Source organism: Nymphalis io, chromosome 28, assembly GCF_905147045.1.
Source record: "Nymphalis io chromosome 28, ilAglIoxx1.1, whole genome shotgun sequence".
Taxonomy (NCBI): domain Eukaryota; kingdom Metazoa; phylum Arthropoda; class Insecta; order Lepidoptera; family Nymphalidae; genus Nymphalis; species Nymphalis io.
This window is the reverse complement of record NC_065915.1, coordinates 579,510-601,512: the sequence shown is the minus strand read 5'-3', so window position 1 is coordinate 601,512 and position 22,003 is coordinate 579,510. Positions and strand designations below refer to the sequence as shown.

The 22,003-nt window shown below is 37.9% G+C and overlaps 1 protein-coding gene across 1 annotated transcript; it reads right to left on the bottom strand.

Moving 5' to 3' along the window:
* Positions 1-2,642: 2,642 nt before the first annotated feature.
* Positions 2,643-14,493, bottom strand: LOC126779301 (uncharacterized). The gene is made up of 10 exons (XM_050503296.1): positions 14,369-14,493; positions 9,070-9,203; positions 8,037-8,121; positions 7,619-7,720; positions 7,198-7,332; positions 6,146-6,296; positions 4,543-4,699; positions 4,091-4,249; positions 3,095-3,159; positions 2,643-2,750 (listed from the first exon to the last, which is right to left on the bottom strand). Exons 3-8 carry the CDS (start codon positions 8,116-8,118, stop codon positions 4,163-4,165), a joined length of 714 nt encoding a protein of 237 aa, XP_050359253.1. The 5' UTR covers positions 8,119-8,121; positions 9,070-9,203; positions 14,369-14,493; the 3' UTR covers positions 2,643-2,750; positions 3,095-3,159; positions 4,091-4,162.
* Positions 14,494-22,003: the final 7,510 nt, after the last annotated feature.

Below are 22,003 nucleotides of genomic sequence, written 5' to 3'. Positions count from 1 at the left end.
TCTCTCTGTTTCCTTCTTTGATATTGTTCAGTGTAATCGTTATTTGAAACTATTGGTAAATCGCCATACCACTGTTCTATTTCTATGCCTAAGAGAACGTCGTCAGCCTCTTGTTTTATTGTATGTTCACTCGGAAGAGGAACTTTACTTAAAAGGTTCAATATGTGACTTTCATAGCTAGCTACATCAATGTCCTTTAATTCCTTGGCATGATTTTTCATTAAATCGTTAACAAAACTTTCGACTTCTTTTATCAATTTTTTTCTATAAACATTAGACATCACTTTGTCATCGCTCTTGAATTTTGTTGATAGAAGATAACTTTCGACTAATTTCGTTATTTGCATATGCTCATGCAATTTCGTGGGATTACCGTCTCGATGATCAGTTATGCCTTGTTTCCGCAAATTAGTTACAACATTCTGAATTAATTTATTCTTATAAGATGCTTCTTCGTTTTCTTTTATTTGGTTATTCGTGAAAATCGTTTTTTCAATAAGTTTAACTTTTAACAAATGTCTTTTAGATTTTAAATCTTTAGACTGAGGCAAGCAATCTAGTAAATCATCTATGGCATCGTCGAGGAGATCTTCATACAAAAATTGATTATAGTACGTGGAAGGGTCACAATTTAGTTTGGATATTACTTTCCACAAACCGTTATAGATGCCCAACCTTGCCTTCTCTAATATAGCCTCTTCCTTTGGACTGCTTGCTGTCATTGGTATTTCTTGCACCCAATCTTTAATGAATTGATCGTACTCTGCTTCGAGTTGATCGTTATTTTTAATATCAAGAATTGAACTCAAAACTTCATTTTGGTTCGGACAGCTCCGTTCACAAGAATGATTATTTAAATTGTTAGAGCACTGCGGCTTAGATTCGTTATGTTTATTTGTTTTTTGTACAATATTGTTTAAGGCTATGTTAATTATTTGTTCACTGCCAACATTTCTGTGTGAAGGTGCATAAGGGCTATCGGTATTTGATTTTATATCCGTCAAATCTTCATAATTTTGATTAATTTCAGAATCATACAATATATTATCACTGGGCAAATCAGAATTATGAATAATATTACAATTTGTGGTTATCGAAATATTATCATCTGGTAGAACTGAGGTTAATTCTGCAGATTTATCTGATATAATATTAGGATCAGGCGATTGTCTAGTAAAATTGCGACCACGTGACGGTCTACATAACATAGGAACAGGTATGCTCTTTATTCGTTTCACTAAATCAGATACATGTTCTATAGCTTCTAAACTATCTTGAACTGCGAGTTTTTTAATCCATTTAAAAATTTGATACTTAAAAAGTTCAAGTTCAGCTTCATCAGAAACTTTGTGACATCGATTTATCTCTTGGTACTTATGCCTTTCAACTATTTCGTCAGCAAGCTCGTTTATTAATGCTTGTCTCGAGTCTTTTTCTTGCGCTGGAGGTAATTCTATTTTTAAATCATCGAGCCATTCGCTTATTTGTTGACATAACTTATTTGTATAAAGTGTTAGATTTGTAACAATATCATCGTCAGTAGTCGTTTTCATCGAAAGTTCGGGGTCAGTGACACCTGATAAATTAGGTAATACGATAAGTGTATCTGATCTAACTTTATGATGATTTGTATCGCTCATAAATGTTTCTTTGAAGTATGTAATTAAGGTCTTTGCAAAAGTACGCGATTTCTGTTCTGATAAGCCATAGTTGAGTAGGTATTGTACAATGTCTTTTTTAACAATCTCTATATTACCATTAGTTATTGCGTCCATTGATGTTATAAAAATATCTAATAACTCGTCTTGTATCTCCTTAATTACTGTTTTTTGTAAGTTTAGACCAAATATTTTTAAAAATAATATCGTATATTTTGATACAAAGGCTTCGACGTCTTTTTCTGTTGGTGATTCGGGACATTTCAATAAAGAACGATCCACGCCTCTGCCTTTTCTATTTCCATCAATTTCCCACCGTCCTCGCGCAACACATGTAACTTTATTTATTAAAATTTCCGCTAATGAATTTAGGGTCGCTACTTCATTCCGTTTCACATCAAGGTGAATGAGTTTCAGTCTGTCTAATATATCGGCCTTTAGTTTTTCTTTTCTGATATGTTCTGGTGGTACATGCGCAATGCGTTTTAAATAATTAAACAAATCGTACTGAATATATCTCTTTTGTTTTTCAATATCAAATTTATGTTTAAACTTTAAAGGTACAAGTTTCATCCAGGCATCTAATATTTTATTCAAATTAGCTTCATCGAACGTTTTATTATCAGTAGTACCCGAATATAATATTTTGGCAAAGGATTGACGATACTTATCAGCAGCGCATTCTCTCTTTAGCGGTATACCAACGTTATATATTTGGTTTTCAAAATTTTTAATAAATTCTACTAAAATTTCACTAGGTTTACTTTTGCTACGAAACCTACGATGCGACCTAGATTTTAAAGAGTTCTGCTTGACAACGCCTGCATTTCTGTACTTCATTAGTTCAATTATTTGTAGTTTATCTTCAGAACGGCTGCGTATCCTACCCCTTCTTTTATGTTTTTTATAAATACTAAATTCAACTTTATTCGACATCGTTTGAACCTTCGTGTCAATAAGGTTTAATTTCGTGTCAACAATTTCTTTACTTTGATTTAACGTCTGCCCTCCACAAACATTGGGTACATCTGTATTCCCTTCATCTAAATTTTGCTCAATTTTCGATGATGTCGGTGTTAGAGGTACCGCTGTCTGTGAAAAAGTTTCAAATATTAATCATAACTCGTAAGTAATGCGAGTCCTTTTGAATATATAAGTACACTTTACTGAGTATAATCCGTAGCGTCGTAAATACTATAGCGAGTTAAATACGTCAAACGGCTGTGTGCAAGCCTCTCTGGGTAGGTACCACCCACCTATCAAACATTCCATCGCAAAACAGCAATAACTGAGCCAGTGTACCTACAGCCACGAGGAATTGAATATGTAAGGAATCGTTAATATTTTTTAAAGCACCAATATGTATATGGACGATGCTGACGTACCCCATTTACTCGTTTTTTTATCTATTTTATACAACAAAAAATAACACTCACCGTTTTCAGAGAGGGCACGATCCTCGGTGACGTCATAATTTCTCTTGTCATCATCTGCACGACCGCTGAAATAGTTAACATTTCGATTTTTAATTAAGAATACAATTAAGTGTGTCATCTACAAAGTGTTAAATACTATTTAATTACCTTGTGTTTCCATATTCACTGTATCGGTACTCTGTAAAAGAGATATATTAATTTACTTCAGGATCACATCGAGTGAATATGGAAAAACATTGGCCGACGCCCCCGACCAATGTCGGTCACGTCGGCCTTCTCAAGGAGGGTAAGCGAACTGTGCAGGAGATGCTATAGTGCACTACTATATGCCGTAGTAATAAAATACCTAAATATAAGTAGCTAATACCGCACTCTCTATTCCCCTCACTCTCATAGTGATGGAACGGGACGGAAAATCGGAAAGAGCTCAGATGGGATGTTCAAGCGTTTTACACGCTACACTACTTCTTTTAAAACTTTTCAAGTTATTGGACCCAAATACAACTGACGCTAAGCAAATTTCAGTTTGGTATTGCAAATAATATCATAAGTAAAGCCATTTTATTACTCAGTCTTACTCATAATATAATTTCGACATGAATGACATAAATGATTGCTGAGTCTCGTAAAAACATAACTAGTGAATATGTTTTTTTAAATACAAATCGTATCATATTGATTTTTTAAAACGAGCAACATTTGTATGTAAAATTGGTAGGCAGACGGGCGAATGTCCACCACTCATAGCCATTGACGCGGTTGATCGCCAACATTGGTAACTAACACGTTATATCCCTTGTGCCTTTAGTTTCACTGACACACTTAACTATACAGTTTTTGTCTGGTCTTCTGGTCTGGTCACACCACTAGCAATGCTTTGTAATCTAAAGTAATGTAAAAGTCTATTTGAATAGGCTGAGTTTGTTACTCTTTCACGTCTTAACCACTCAACCGATCGTCATGAAATTTTGCACTCAAGTTATCAGGAGTACATACCCTAACACCTATCCTCCTCTCTTTCATGAGCGTGCAAAGCCGCGGGCGGAAACTAGTGATATATATTTTCGCTTAAGAACTAACCCACTGCTGTGGAGTTTTTCGATGATCATTAGAAGACCTTTCTCTCGGATTTAATCTCTCCGGTCTGTTGTAAGCCTGAAAAAAATATACAACTGAAATAAACGTTAAACGAAATTTAAATATCTGAATCACTAAAGCAAAACTATAATATATTATGCGGAATCTTATTATAGAAATGAATATATTGTCCCGAATGCAGAATTGACTTTGCGGAGTCAAAATCTCAATTTGTACCTAAATACGAGAAGTATAATACAATTTAACGTTATATGAGTACGGTAAACACAGCTCGAAAACTTAAACCGATTATTATTATGTATATATATATATATATATATATATATATATATATATATATATTATATTACCTGAGCCGATAAACTTCGTATGCCCTCTCTAACACTCCTCGACACCTCCCTAAGGTACCTGACGTCGTTCGTCTTGCAGTGCGTTTGTTTCCTCCATGTATCCATTGCCCTCACTTCGTGTCGGTCCTGTTTAAATATGTCACGCGATTCTTCAAATCTAAAAATGATAATAATATTTATTTGGTAGGGCGTTGTGCAAGCCCGCCTGCGTAGGTACCACATTTTAACTCCAAACAGTTAATACTTAGAATTTTGTTCCGATTTCAACGTTGAGTGAGCCATCATAGTTCCCAAATTTGTTGGCGTAACGACCATGTACGGATGGGATGTTTCTTACAGTGCGTGGGTGTGCGTGGGTGTGCGTGGTCTTATGGGGTAGGTGACTATTTACCATCAAGTGACCCATTTGCCTGCTCATTGAAAATAAATAAATAAATATATAGGTTGCTAGACTGAGATTGGCCTTCGTAAACAAAATCAGACGAGAGATCGTCAAAGCTCATTCAATTAAAACAATTTAAATAATGTCCCAGGCTCCTCAAGGGATTAGAACACATTCATCTAGTACCACCCAATTTTTACAAAGCCCACAATCCAAGCAGCGTGGTGAAATAAGCTATAAAAAGAGCAGGTTTTAGCCCAGCAGTGAGAAATTGATACGACTGGGTTTTTTTCTCAAAAACTATATATAGATTTATATAATTATTTATAAGTAAATTAAATATAATGATAATGTGTTTGTATTTTGATGGACTTGTAATATTTAAGCCGAGCTTGTATTTTTATGGACTTGTAATAATAATGATAAGCCGAGATGGTCCAGTGGTAAGAGCGCGTGAATCTTAACGAATGATGGTGGGTTCAAACCCTGGCAAGTACCACTGAATTTTCATGTGCTTGATTTGTGATTTTAATTCATCTCGTGCTTTACGGTGAAGGAAAATATCGTGAGAAAACCTGCATATGCATATTTCATTGAAATTCTGCCATATATGCATTGCACCAACCCGCATTGGAGCAGCGTGGTGGAATAAGCTCCAAAACCTTCTCCTCAAATAGGGAGAGGAGGCCTTAGCCCAGCAGTGGGACATTCACAGGCTGTTACTGAGACTGATTAGTATTTAATGATTGACTTTATTTAATGACTCTTTACAATGTGATGCTTTGTATGAATGATGTACCTATAATTAGTAAAACATTTATCGAACAAATTTTCAACCTCTGTTTAATTATCTATATAATGTATCTATTGTGTTCTAAATAAATAAATACTTTACCTAATGTTTACTGGTGGTAGGGCTTTGTGCAAGCTCGTCTGGGTAGGTACCACCCACTCATCAGATATTCTACCGCAAAACAGCAATACTTGATATTGTTGTGTTCCGGTTTGAAGGGTGAGTGAGCCAGTGTAATTACAGGCACAAGGGACATAAAATCTTAGTTCCCAAGGTTGGTGGCGCATTGGATATGTAAGCGATGGTTGACATTTCTTACAATGCCAATGTCTAAGAGCGTTGGTGACCACTTACCATCAGGTGGCCCATATGCTCGTCCGCCTTCCTATTCTATAAAAAATAATAATAATATAAATAAGACTTTTTACCTCTTAGGCTTGACGGTAACTTCAGGCTGATAGCCTCTCTTGAATTTCTCTGCGTTTGTGTTCCTGGGTTTCGCGTTTACACAGAACGTTTGATTAGACAAATTCGTTTCTCCGTTACGAGATGGCGACGTATTCCTGTTATCCCTGCAAGCTGAGTTATGAAAGATTATAAATTGAATAAAAACATTCATTAGCAGTTGTTTAATTAAACTACTAATATGAAACAAATGTTATAGCGAGACGACGCACATTATATATTAACCATTTTTGATAATCATATACGTTGTTTAGCGAGTGAAACAATACCGCGTCTTCTTCCAGAGCTTGATTTAGAAGTCTGGTCAATTTTACTAATCTATCACATTACGATGCATTCTCGATTCAATCCCTCACAAAAATAAACTCAGTTGAGTCGTAACTGGGCGCAAACTATCAACTTAACTTCGAATGAAACAGATCGGATCGTTTTTTAGCGGAATAGGAAAACGGTTTAACAACGATTACGTTTCGATTCGATTGCGATAAATTGTCAATTTGTTAGTAGAATTTTCCCCCAGAAGCCTTGAGGTTACGGAAGAGTGGAGGAATTATTTTCCAAATAACTTTTACAATTTCCCTCATTCAGTTGTTTCAATAATAACTTATTGTGGAACAAATTAAATTATTTTAACAAACATATGGAAGTTTAGTATAATATAAACATTATATTTGTTGGACTATATCTACATGATATATATATATATATATATATATATATATATATATATATATATATATTACGTAGATTTAAAGATGTCTCTCCACTCTCTCTTTGGAACTCGTCGGAATTGGGATGTTTTTGTTTTAGAAATCTTTATTGGGGAGAACCCGATGGCGTAACCCCTAACGATACTGTCCTCTTTCAACAAATGTCAAATCAATGATGACAGAAAGAGAGAAATCAGGGTTTAACTAAACCGCCGCCAAGTAATATTGATAAGTAAGGCCGATATAAATTAAGTATTCTTAACTTAAATGTATTGGTGGCTTCATAAAAAGTGGTAGGAACTAACAATTCTTAGCCTGAGTGAAGTTAATGAGCCTCTCGATTATCTCCGAGGAGCGGTCTTGGCAGATGTTGGGGTACTTCCGAAGCGACGTGGCGAACGAGTCGGGCTGCAGCGAGGGCCTGGGGCTGCACACTGAACCTGACGTTGGAAACATTATAGGTAATGATCTTCTCAAACGACCTTACAGTAGAGCTTCCAGATCAAAAGACTAAAATATCTGTACAATATAAAATATAATAATAATGAAGTTAGAATAGGAATGAATGTTGCTACGCAAATTTAGTATGGGAATGTAATCTATTTTCATTTGTTGCCCGTAGGGCCCCCACACTTTAGAGGGCCCTGGCGCACCGCACCGTCATTGCCCTATGAACGTTATGCTACTGCGCTGAACTAACTAGTCTTATCATTGGTTGATAGATACCTCTGTCTGGCCAGCACATGGCACCTCTGAACTCGCTGCTCCTTATTGGGCAACAATAGCTTTCACCACTTCCTGCACCTCCCACTATGAAGTTGCCGTGACCTTCAATGTAAAATAGAACATAATAAATAATTTTATACATGAAAATAATCACAAAACTTATTTATGTACATATTAATTTTACTAATAAGAGTTATGTAATTACATAATGAATACGAAAGAAGAAGATAAAACATTATATAACAATAAAACCTCTTTCCGCTGAGTTTAATTTAAGAAAAAATAATATACAAGTTTGTGGGACGAGTTTTTGGGTTTGTTTACTATAATATGTCCGCATTTGGCTAATCTCTCTTAGCGCAGCGTGCTACTTCTTAATCAGTGTACGTTCCATGAGCTACTGAAGCAGTTGGTTTACCGGGACACGTCATGTCGGTTCGCTGTGGCGGGAACTCTGTCACGTGCTCCGGTGGGGAAGTCGGCGTTGAATGGCAGTGCATCAGCTGGGGAAATGGTAAATTTGAACAAAGATCAGAAAATAAGTATAGCGAGTATAATATACCTGGAAAATTCATTGGTGCTTGTCCTTTTTTTTTCTCGCAGTGGAAACCTTCAGAAATGTACCCGGGTCCTATGGGGGTGGAACCGGGTTATGTGGGATTCTTACCCACTAAAACCACTGCGATGGCCGTCCTCCTCAGCACGGATTGGAGAGGCTGCGGGATCGTGTTGATATAACGCATCGGCGGCCTCTCCCGTGCTTTGCTCCACTCGTGGCTCGGCGGAACTCTCATCAGGGGGCGAATCTCGTCCCCCCGCACTCCTCGCTAGTGCGTACGGCAGTTCGAGGCCATCACGGCTGCCGTCCTTCACAGGACCGTCTGAAATAGGACACGTGAGGCCCCCACCTCACGCATCCACGGCCCCAGGGTAACGCCCTATCTTTTAAGCCCCGGGCTTCTGGGCTATGGGAGGGCCGAGACGACGCCGTCGTCGTCTCCGCCGAGCAGGATCGGCCCTTTCCCGTTCCCGCTCCGCCGTCTCCTTCTGAACCATGACGGTCTCACAGAAGGAGGCTACGGCCCTCCACGCCGATTTCCTGCGAAGCATCGCCGACACGATTGCTCGCAGGGATAGGTCTCGTCGCACTTCACGGACCAGAATCTCGCGCAGGTGCGGAGAGCGCACTCCACGCGGGGCACACCTCCAACGTATGCTGAGCTGTGTCTCGGTCCGCGCCACAGTGGTGACACATCGCCGTCGATTCGCGTCGGATCTTATACAGGTATTCTCCAAAACAACCGTGACCGGTCATTACCTGCGATTGATGCTTGTCCTAGTTTAAGTCCACAATCTTCGGATAAGATCTATGTACTAGCCACTGGGCCATCTCGTCTCTCAACAAATACATTATTTGCTTATTTTTAACAATTTTTGTTTTTTATCGGTACCTTATAAGTGCTCGTATACCGGTCGTCCGTCGCTTGCACGCTGCTTTCTCGCCTCGCAACATTGTTGACGCACTGCGTCGCTGTTGTTTGACTGTCGTTGGCCGCTGGGGCCGGATGCGGATACGGATGCGTATCTAAGAGCCAATAAACGCCTTCTATATTATTAAAAATAAATACATAAATAGTATTTTTACTTCGCACATTCTATAGCAGATTACTTCGCCTCACGTTTGTTTGTCTGTCTGTTTGAACGCGATAAACAAAAAAACTACCAAATGGATTTTCATACGGTTTTCCCCAATGAACGAAGTGGTTCATGAGAAAGGTTTAAGTGTATTATTGACTAAGGTTTTGTCAAAATTGGCTGAAATGTGACGATAAGTGGTGAAGATGTCGGAAAAAACATTCCGACTGGGAGCTTTACCGACGTATTGCGCATAAAAGAATGTATTACGATATAAATGTTCTATCTAGACCTGCTATTCTATCTATTCTGCCCGTGCGAAGCCGGGACGGGACGGATTGTAATATAAAAATAAAAACCAGTGTACTACAGGCACAAGGGACATAACAATTATCATATTACTTATTTTTCTGGTTTTTACATAATACGCGCAATAAACTAAAAAGGCGAACGGGTATTCTTATCGTCATTGAGCTGAAAGAAGCCGACAAATTGTTGACTAGGCTGTCTCAACTAGAATCTTTTCCAGTTGAGTACAAGTCAATATTCAACAATAACGCATTAAAGAGTAAGCATCAATTAAGTAAGTTAAGTTTATTTATTGATGATGATAAAATACTACGAATCGGTGATAGACTAGAATATTCTCCAGTGTTTAATTATAATAAAAAACATCCAATGCTACTTTCAGGCAAACATCACTTTACTCTTCTTCTTTTCCGAAATGCACAAAACACATTATTACATGCTGCGCCCCATGCGCTTCTATTTTACATTCGCGAATCTTGGTGGCCACTTGCGCGCAGAAATCTTGCTAGAAAAGTAGTTCACGATTGCGTGACATGTAAGTGCCTGAGAGGTCAATCACTTACTCGACTTATGGGGAATTTACCTAGTGAAAGAATCACACCTACTTTTCCGTTCTATCGTTGTGGTGTTGACTATGCCGGCCCAGTGCCCATTTTAAATAGGAAAGGTAAAGGCGCTAAAATTACTAAGTCTTACATTTGTATACGCCGTGGAGTACCGGCTTAGAATAGTACTCCCCCAATCTCATCCCGTGGGTGTCGTAAGAGGCGACTGAGGGACGGGGAAAAGGGGGGATGGGCAGCAGCGTCCCCCCTCCCATAAACATCTTACCCCCTACTGCGCTCGCCAACACGCCTGCCCAGCGCGGCGAGTATGGGCAAACCCCTCCCTAAATGCCCAAAAAAAGGCCCCCAGTTACCGGCAAGCCCGCTAGGCCCGACCAAGGTAGCGGTCGCGGTATCGGCAGGGCAGGGGGTGCTAAGAATCACCGGTTCACGGCAGGCTACCGCATAAAGCGACTGAAAATGGCAACGTATAATGGACGCTCGATGAGGCTGGACCATCACCTCGCCGAATTAGAAGTAGAGTTAAGTCATATAAACTGGCATATACTGGGGTTATCTGAAGTCCGAAGACAGGGGGAGGACACGATAACTCTAGAGTCCGGTAACTTACTCTACTTCCGCGAAGGTGATAACCTCTCCCAGGGTGGTGTCGGTTTTCTAGTCAAAAAGGATCTCATTAGCAGCATTGTGGAAATCAGTAGTGTGTCGAACCGGGTAGCGTACCTTGTCCTAAAACTTTCCGACAGGTACTCCCTGAAGGTTGTACAGGTATATGCGCCAACTTCGACATACTCTGATGATGTGGTCGAAGCGATGTACGAGGACATCGCAAAGGCCCTCAACGACACCTCGAGGGCCCACTACAATGTTGTTATGGGAGACTTTAATGCTAAAGTGGGAGTACAAGATAGCGGTGAATCAAAAGTCAGACCTTACGGCTTGGGCTGCAGAAATCATAGGGGGCAAATGCTGGTAAACTTTCTCGAAGCGCAGGGGCTTTTTTGATGAATTCTTTCTTTCAAAAGAAGCCTCAGAGGAGGTGGACCTGGCGAAGCCCCGATAACGTGACAAGGAATGAGATAGACTTTATCATTTCGAATAAAAGGCACATATTTAGAGATGTTTCAGTGATCAACAGGTTTAATACCGGAAGTGATCACCGCTTGGTTCGAGGCACTCTAAATATCAACTTAAAAGCCGAAAGATCGAGAATGATGAGGTCTACTCTCCGACCTACCATGCTCCAAGCTGCTCAAGGCTCCGAAAAGTTCCAAATGGAACTTCAAAATCAATTCACCGCGTTGGAAACCATAAGCAGCATTGATGAGAGAACCGACACGCTGGTCAAAATACTGCAAAACACATCCCGCAAGTGTTTTCCGCCACAGAGAAGAGACAACGCACCAAAACTCTCTGCTGAGACACTCGAGCTCATGAGAAAACGACGAGAACTACCATCGTTTTTGTCAGATAAGGCCTTAAACCGAACAATAAAAACGCTGACGCGACGCGATCTCCGACGCTCCAATACCCGTGCCATCAAGGCTGCGATTGAGCAAAATCGGGGATCGAAAGTGTTCGCTCGCAAGTTTGGGAGGCCGCGTCTGACAAAACTTAAAACTGAAAATGGTGGGGTCGTTACCTCTAGGCCTGAGATTATCGGAGAAGTAGAGAGGTTTTATGGGCAGTTGTTCTCTTCAAGATCGGATAAACCCGTGGGAATCAGTATTGATGACCAGCGCGCCCCTCTTATGCGCCATTACTCCGAGGAGCTCCCGGTCGTTGACCAAGGAGAGATTAGGGCGGCTCTAGAACAGCTTAAAAACAACAAAGCTCCGGGAGATGACGGAATCACAACAGAGTTGCTTAAGGCAGGCGGGACCCCGGTCCTGAAAGAGCTAGCAAGCCTCTTTAATTCCGTCATCCAACATGGCAAGACCCCGGAAACGTGGAGCGGGAGTGAGGTGGTACTGTTTTTCAAGAAAGGTGATAAAACCCTCTTGAAAAACTACAGACCAATCTCCCTCCTGAGTCACGTGTATAAGCTGTTCTCAAGAGTCGTCACGAACCGTCTCGCCAGACGACTTGACGAGTTCCAGCCCCCAGAGCAAGCCGGCTTTCGATCAGGCCACAGCACCGTGGACCACATCCATACTGTTCGGCAGATTGTGCAGAAGACCGAAGAGTACAATCAGCCGCTGTGTATGGCATTTGTGGACTACGAAAAAGCCTTCGACTCCATCGAAACCTGGGCAGTGCTCGACTCATTGCAGAGATGTCATATCGATTGGAGATATATCGAGGTACTGAGATGTCTGTACAACGCCGCTACAATGACTGTCCACATCCAGGACTGTAAGACGAAGGCGATCCAACTGCGCAGAGGGGTGAGACAGGGGGATGTAATATCCCCGAAACTGTTCACCAACGCGTTGGAAGACGTTTTCAAAACGCTGGATTGGACTAGGTATGGAGTCAATGTAAATGGCGAGTACATCTCACACCTTCGATTTGCCGACGATATCGTCATCATAGCAGAGTCGCTGGAACAACTCACCGAAATGCTGCGTAGCCTAGGCGAGTCTTCCCGGTGTGTCGGTCTCGGTATGAACTTGGACAAGACCAAGGTCATGTTCAATAGGCATGTCGTGCCGGGACCGATATACGTCGAGGGGAAACCTCTCGAAGTTGTTAGTGAATATACCTACCTAGGACAGATAATACAAGTCGGTAGGAACAACTTCGAGAAGGAAGCCGATCGAAGAATTCGCTTGGGATGGGCAGCATTTGGCAACCTTCGTCAAGTCCTCAAGTCGTCTATACCGCAATGTTTGAAGACGAAAGTCTTCAACCAATGCGTCTTACCTGCCATGACATACGGTGCCGAAACGTGGACACTAACTGCGGGACTAGTCCACAAATTCAAAGTCGCTCAGCGTGCTATGGAGCGAGCTATGCTCGGAGTATCTTTGAAGGATAAGATCAGAAATGAGATTATCCGGAAAAGAACCGGAGTCACCGACATAGCTTGCAAAATTAGCAGGCTGAAGTGGCAGTGGGCTGGTCACGTATGTCGTAGGACCGATGGCCGTTGGAGCAGACGAGTCCTAGAGTGGAGACCGCGAATCGGCAAGCGCAGCGTAGGGCGCCCTCCAGCCAGGTGGACCGACGACCTTAAGAAGGTGGCGGGCGCCAACTGGATGCGGAAGGCGGAGGACAGGGAGCTTTGGCGCACCTTGGGAGAGGCCTATGTTCAGCAGTGGACAACGATTGGCTGTTGATTGATTGATTTTGATTGACATTTGTATATTTATTTGTCTAGTCACGCGCGCTGTTCATTTGGAACTGGTTAGTGACCTTACCACTAAAGCCTACATGCTTACTTTAAATCGTTTCATTTCAATAAACCCGCTGAAATTATGTCTGACAATAGTAGAAATTTCGTGGGACTATTAAATGATTTCGCTAAATTTCTAGAACGATGTAGCTCTGAAATTATTGAGTATGCTACTCAACAACAAATAAAATTTAAATTTATTGTACCATACGCTGCTCATTTTGGTGGATTGTGGGAGGCAGGAGTACGATCGTGTAAATACCACCTTCGTCGCGTTGTGGGCAACGCCCATCTTACGTACGAAGAGTTTAGCCCTGGATAACGCAAATAGAAGCCGTCCTAAACTCTCGCCCGCTATCTCCAATGTCATCTGAAACCAATGACCTACTTCTTCTCAGTCCCGCTCACTTCCTGGTTGGCCGTCCGCTTACAGCGCCTGCCTGCGAAAACTTGATGAAAACGCCTACACATAAACTTGACCGTTATCAGAGGGTCGAACAAATTAGACAACATTTTTGGACTCGCTGGACTAAAGAATATATCTCTGAGCTCCAGACGCGGATGAAGTGGAGGAACAATATAAAGGATCTCAAGATCGTCACCTGGGACGAATCGTTAAAAGCATTCCTGGGAAGGATGGAATTTCGAGAGTAGCTGACATTGGAACTGCTTCCGGAATAGTGCGACGTGCTTACACTAAAATATAAAAGCAGCAATAACAAAACGCGAAAATACAAAGAGGACAACGATTGGCCCTGTAAGAAAAATTTAAATCATAACGACTTGAACTATCAATCGAGTAAAACGCATATCATTTAATTAAACACCAATGTTGGCGATTTAAGAGATGGTTAACAGTAATGGTTTTCTTACACTTAAACAAAAAAATATATAAATAGTTACGTGGCGTTTTAGAATAGATCTTTACACTTTCAGTCGATACTTTAAAAGAATAAATGATTTTTAAAGCTGCACGATACAAGTCCAACACCCAAGAATATCGGTACTTGTTTGAAATAATCAATTTATTATTTTTTATTTATTTATTTAACATACACCAGCGAAATAAAAAAAAATAGTTCACACATGTCATCATAAACAACTTTGACACCGATATCATTGGTCACCGTTACCAATCGACGCGATATCATTGGTCGCGAATCTTGAATAATCTAGATATTCACTATGGATTCGCGAAAAAGTGACGTTATTAATGTCCGCCAAGTTGTAATCGGAACTACGAAAGTTAAATTAATGTGGTTATAACTAGTTAAGTGGAATAGTGTTGTGTTATAAGTAAAGGTAAATTAATCGAAAACTGTTTATAGTGCGTAATACAGCAGAACAATTAGAAAATCGCTTGCAATTTGTAAATCTACGGTTTGTTTACCCTTACTCCTACTCCGATTGGAATAGAGTATAGACGCACGCATTTCAGAAATAAAAAAATAAATATTATAAACATACAGAGAAAATTATAGAAATTCAACAAAATAATAATTAATACACATATTAATGTTATATAATAAATTAAAATATGAAAAATGTAAGTTTTCTTTTTACATTAGAAATGAACAAACATTTCGAGGTGTATATTAAAATAATAATACGTACAATTATCGGGGAGCAAGGTGAACTGCCGTCCAGAGTCGAGCAACGTGACAGCCAGTCCAGAGCCCCGTAGCCCGCGCACCACCGCCACCATACCCTCACCCTCCATAGTTACCACGGATGAGGCAGGGGGATATGCTACGAAAATATCTCTTTATTAAAAAAAAATCACAGATCATATTTTTCTCTTATTAATGTATAATTGTTATTATTACTCATACTTACTTATTACAAGCCGAGATGGCTCAGTGGTAAGAGCGCGTGAACCTTAACCGATGATCGTAGGTTCCAACCCGAGCAAGCACCACTGAATTTTCATATACTTAATTTGTGCTTATAATTCATCTCGTGCTCGACGGTGAAGGAAAACATCGCGAGGAAACCTGCATGTCTAATTTCACTGAAATTCTGCCACATTTGTGAGCTTATTCCACCAACGCGGAGCAGCGTGGTGGAATAAGCTCCAAAACCAAAAGGGAAAGGAGGCCTTACCCCAGCAGTGGGACATTTATAGGCTGTTACTTTACTATTGTTACTCTTTGTTCATTTAACTATATATTATTAAAGTATTAATTGTCACTGTGTTAACTGACATAGACCTTACTCACACGTAGCCTTGATGCGGACTGTCAGTACTATCGTATGAAAGACATTTCGATTAGATCATAGACAATTATATCCGTGTAGTAACGGAGAAAGAATACATTTCACTGCCCCTCTCGTTCCCACGGGTGTCGTAAGAGGCGACTAACACACGAAGACGCGAGCTGGTTCTCGATGTCACCGCCTAACTGTGACATAATTCAATCGCGAACAAAGAAATTTGGCAACTCCTTTCTTTGTCGCACTTTCAAAAAATGGAATTCCTTACCAGCTCACGTGTTCCCCTCCTTTTACAACCCGGGTTCTTACAAACGAGGCGTGAAGAGGCATCTTGCGGGCCGGCAAGGCGAAGGCGGCTAGTGCAGAAAGTTTTTCCCGTCTGTACTGGCCGTCGTCGCGTTTGGACTCTACTACCACTTACCATCAGGTGGAGTAGATTCATTTGCCCTTCCGGCGAATATATAAAAAAAAAATAAAAAAAAATACTAATTTTTAAAGGACATATCCCTGACACCAAGTAGGAAACGAATGTTGCAACAACAATGTTTGACATAAGAAAAAGCTCGCTGAGTTTCTGATCTTCTCAATCTGTGTAACGGTTAATTTGTTTGCACGTGTCTATTTCGACACTTGTCACAGTGGGAACGGTAGCATAAAATTTTATCTCTAAAACGTTATTAACGCAACAAGTATGGAAAATCGTACTAGAATCTGGTACTGATAGCTGATACTTCAGTTTTTCGAAACGGTCAAGTAATTTGAATATAAAAATGAAATGGGACATTTGCTTAGTTAGACCTGCCCTGTTATTTAACACCTGTGCACCTGGAATGATAGTTCATGTAATATTACTGTAGTACAAGAACTAACAGTCATTTTAATCAGACGACACGATGATAAGCACAGGTCCGGCCGATAACCCCTCCAATTTTCCTGGTTGTGCAAAGACCTGTGGATAAAACAATAGAGTCTGTTATCTTGTGAGGTTTGAATAATGGTCTAAAAAAGCGTTACTCAATAAAAGATAATAGTAAATAGATGATAAAAAAGTGTAAGGAACGAATACTAATATTCGTTGATTTACATGAAGGATAAAAAATAATTCAATGGTATTTAATTATTATCAATGTAACTTGATTGTGGAAAAAGAGTATCTACTGTATATCTTTCTGATTCTTGTCCGTAAAATCTACATTCCGAAGCGGTTTTAACGAGAGAGTATTTAAATAACGTATATTTTGATTTGATTTGTTACGATGACTGCAATTGATACTACAGTGCCCTAATAGTCCTTTCCAAAACACGGGAATATAAGTCTATTTTTAAAAAAACTTCCACCAACCCGCATTGGAGCAGTGTGGTGGAATAAGCCCTGAACCTTCTTTTCAAAAGGGAGAGGAGGTACAAATGTGAGGTGATCATGAATTGGAATTCAGTCGTTTAATTATAGAATGAGAAAATAATGTTCTGTTGATCCACTGTGAATCGTTAACCTTTTCAGCATTCGAAATAGGATTTATTAATATTATATTTAGTTATACGAGCTTGCGCAAAGCTCTGGATAGGTACCACCCACTCGTCAGATATTCTACCGCAAAACAGCAGTACTTGGTATTGTTGTTTTCCGATTTGAAGGGTGAGTGAGCCAGTGTAATTAAAGGCACATAGGACATAAAATCTTAGTTCCCAAGGTTGGTGACCACCAATGCGCCGGTGATGTAAGCGATGGTCAACATTTCTTACAAGGCCAATGTCTATGGGCGTTGTTGACCGCTTACCATCAGGTGGCCTATATGCTCGTCCGCCTACCTATTCTATACTATAAAAAAAAGAAAAAGTTAATCATATAAAATCCAGAATACTTACATGTCCCGAAAAAACAAATTATCAAATTAAAAATACAAATAATTTAATAAAAACGAAAATTTAGAATTTTGTCATCATCGCTGTCGTTCAAATTCTAAAATGACATAATATATAATTGTTCTTCTGTCGTTATTCCTTTTAAATTCAAGTCGCCATTCTAAATATGGCCAGTTTTATAGGTGGCGATATTTGAGCGCGTTTCGTTCGCGTCTGCGTTTTTTAGTACATAACAACTGTTTACCTCACCATAATTACAAAGCTCAAGTATATATAATATGTGCAAACACAGGTGCACTCTCTGTTTCCTCACTCTCATATCCCGGGACGGCACGACTGAGGAGAATAATGACGGACCTACGACTTGAAGTGTTATTCGAAGCAAGCAACATACAAACTCCTGGCCGCAACAGAGACTTTGTTGAAAGAAAACCACGTTGCTATCAGCCTAACCCGGGGTTATTAAAAATAGAAGATAGATCCTTTATTACAAAAATTTGCAGCAAAAAATTGGTTAATTCTAAAATAATAATGGAACCACAATTGATGACTGTGTCTATGGAGTCTTGAGTTTAATATGCGAATATATAAATAATAATATAAGGTCCAACCATTGCGTACTGGAGTCATTCTAGAATAAGAAAGAAGAAATGAAACTGTCAAAAAAAATGACACAAGTCACTAAAATAATATTATAAATAAAATGGTCTGAAAAAAAACCTAAAATAAAAATCGTAAATCGTGTACTGAAATAGCTTAAATATTATGAACGAACCTCCGTGGAATTAATAATTAAGAAATATAATGTTAATCGACTAAAGGTTCGTATTAAAATAGTAAGTATTATTGTAAAAAGCTAAGTAAATAGCGATTTTTATTTTGTTCTTATAATAGAACCACTGCTCCGCATTCGTGATGTACAAAAATGTACGTGAATAATAAATATTCGTCGTTTTTCAAGCAAGATACAGATATCAATTTATTTTTATGTAGAAATCTTTGTTTACTAATTTAATTGTTAATATATAAATAATAAATAATACTGGTGGTAGAGCTTTGTACAAGCTCGTCTGGGTAGGTACCACCCACTCATCAGATATTCTACCGCAAAACAGCAGTACTTGGTATTCTTGTGTTCCGGTTAGAAGGGTAAATGAGCCAGTGTAATTACAGGCACAAGGGACATAACATCTTAGTTCTCAAGGTTGGTGGCGCATTGGATATGTAAGCGATGGTGGACATTTCTTACAATGCCAATGTCTAAGAGCGTTGGTGATCACTTACCATCAGGTGGCCCATATGCTCGTCCGCCTTCCTATTCTATATAAAAAAAAATTGATTATGTATTTTGCCGGTTCTTCTCGGTTGTTTCTATCTACATATCGAAGCGGCACCGTACCGTATTTTTAAGTGATATTGGAATGGCGACTTAGAGATTTTATTTACTGTTGTTTGAAAATAATTATTATTAAAAAATATCTTACAAATTTCAACTAACATTTATAATATCCTCTCCTAAAAAACACAATACAATTATTATTATTTTTAATCAATATAAAAAATTGTTATGAACTATATCATATTTAAAATAAAAATAAATTATTTAAATAGTTTTATAATTATTAAAATAGTTGTAGAAATTATTGTTATTCGATTAGTAAACGTTCACACTATCGAATTATTTTTATTATCTTAAACCTAATTCATGGTATCAGATGGATTTATATTAAATAAAATGATTTCATTAATGATACAGTTGGGAGAAATTTCTAGAAGAGAAAGTGATCAAACGATCTCCGTTACATAGATGGAGAACATACGCAATATTAAAGAAAGAATTCGATCGTGCATTGTAAGTTGGCATTATTTATTACTTACGTTTTATTTTAGAAAAAAATAACAAACTTCGAAAATGTGGCTCAATTTAAGCTTTGTATAAAATGTGCAGTTTGATTGGGATCATCCTGGATCTATGCTGAATACAACGCGAAAATAATAATTACAGTCGGTCTAAAAAAGAAAAGTTATACCCGAACATATATAAAAAGTATATTTATACAAACTAGAGAGACTTCTCTTGTTTCGAAGTTGGCTTAAAAATAATAGAGTAGAATTTAAATTCCAAAACGGTGGTAGCTTTATAATAAATTGAATCCTTCAACAATACGAATCAAAAGCTGTTACACTTGAATAATTAAAATTTTGATTTTTATAGCATTGGTATATATAATTATACTTAGCAACTTAAATTTAAACGTTAAACTGCCTTAAAGTTAAAACCCTAATTAATATAGATGTGTAAAAACGCGATTAAACGTTAATTTTTATATATTATCAATTTCAAAATAAGTAGATTATAAACAAAATGTGTAAACAGAATAAATAATTAATAAACTTGAAAAGTTCGAACTTTTGACAGTTGCTTGTAAAAGTAAATTTAAATAAATTATATTTGAGATTACGTCTCGAATTAAAAAAAACAAAATAGATTTAATGAATATGTTATTATTTAACCTTAATTATATACCTTTTAAAACATTATAAATATTGATAGAATGTATTATTCGTAGTCAAATTGTGCATCCATAATTGTCAGGCTTTTTAAGCAAATTTTTTGCAGTCCTGCGATGAAAGCAGGTGTCCATTTATCAAGGAACGCTTGGATAATCATGTGACGTCACACCACAATTCCTTCAAACGGTCGTTCAGCAGTCAACATATCACGCCTCGTCAGAAATGGGTGAGATTAACGTAGAAAAACAATTATTAATTTGTTATAAATATGAAAATTACACACTCATGAGCTATACTCTTTTACAGGAAGTCGTCACATCGCGATATATCGCGATGTGACGACTTCATGAGTTATATTCCAATTTACGTTTTATAATATATTTTTTGTTATAATTATCTGTATATAAAAGTTTCATCACAATCGAATTAATAGATCGTAAATCGGAGTTTAGGCGAGGAACATCGTTCCAAACATTCATTCGTGTTCCCGATTTTATTACGATCCAACGAAGATAAGGTTTCGATTCGATTGCGATAAAGTGACAATTTATTAATAGGGGATCAATTCCCCTGAGTTTATTGAAATAATATAAATTATTTTCAGTCCAAAACTGTATACACGTCGCGACCCAACATGTTACCTTTGAAATTGGATAAACACACGTCTACGTATGATCTAATTTTTGTTAAAGAACCAAAAGCAGATAAAGAACAACTACGAAACATTATTCTCGAATGTGTAAAACATATAACAATAAATCATGAATCAAGTGATGTAAATATACAAAATATAGTTAACGAATTCACAGACAAAATCAGCAAGCATTCATTATATTATACAGATGAGAATTACCGGCACAAGCTTAACGATATGGTCGACGAATTTATATCGTCTCTTCCATTGAATATTGACAGTCAAGATGATGATATTATTAATTTAAAAGCCAGAATCGCTTCTAAAATATCAAATTTCAATAGAAAAATTGCAAATCCGAATTGGCAAAATAACATAAATGATAACATATACTTCTATAATAAATACACTTCAACTAATTTTGTTGATAATAACAAAAATAAACAAAGTAAAGCTAATGTTGATAAAACCGAAATAAACACCTTAGTTAGTTCATTGAGTGGTAACGATAGTGTGATATGTTATAAGCCATTTGATTTACAGAATAATAATTTTATAAATAATGAATTAGTCGAGGCCCAAGTACAAAATGGTTTTACTAATAAGATGCCGTGTAAAGAGACCAAAATGCAAACGACATCCGATAAATATAATATACAAGATAATAAAGAATTGATATATGACAATCCACAAGTGAAAGATACCAATTTAAAAAAATATATGAAGGATTGGCTGCTGCAATTAAATTACGAAGCCAATTTGAATATATCGTGTACTAATATAAAATTTGTACTTGAAGAGTTGTACAATCGCTTGTTGCCACTAATAAATAGAAGAAGTGAAATATTTGATATTAAACTCGGTTTACAAGAAGAGATTTTAAATTTCTTCAATGAGAACTTTAGTATAGTAATGAAGAAGGTTAGCATCGCTCGGCTAAACAAATGTGCAGAGAAATTAGCTATTTTACTTTTAATTGAAAAATCAAATAATGAAATAGCTTATTTACAACAATTAAACAAATATTTTCTTAGTAATTTCGAAAAAAATATTGGTATTAACGAAGAGTTAGACAAAATTAAGCCACTCTTAAATGACATTGTTACCGAGAATCTAGATAAATATTACAGTGGTTATAAATCAGTAATAATAATAAACGAAATAATAGAATTTCTTTTACAACATCTATATTTAATCCAAAGACACGATGATTATGAATTAAAAGCTAAATTATTTAATTGCTTGAAGTCTTTAACAGGTCTATCTGACAAAAGCGTTAATGATATTGCTAATGACATTCTGAAGAGAATAAA

Excerpts from the sequence above, each read along its gene's own strand:
- LOC126779301 (XM_050503296.1), bottom strand. The coding sequence starts at position 8,118 with ATGCACTGCCATTCAACGCCGACTTCCCCACCGGAGCACGTGACAGAG. Across the intron at positions 7,721-8,036 it reads AACCGACATGACGTGTCCCG|GTCACGGCAACTTCATAGTG; the intron begins GTAAACCAACTG and ends TTTACATTGAAG. Across the intron at positions 6,297-7,197 it reads CTTCACTCAGGCTAAGAATT|CTTGCAGGGATAACAGGAAT; the intron begins GTTAGTTCCTAC and ends TTCATAACTCAG.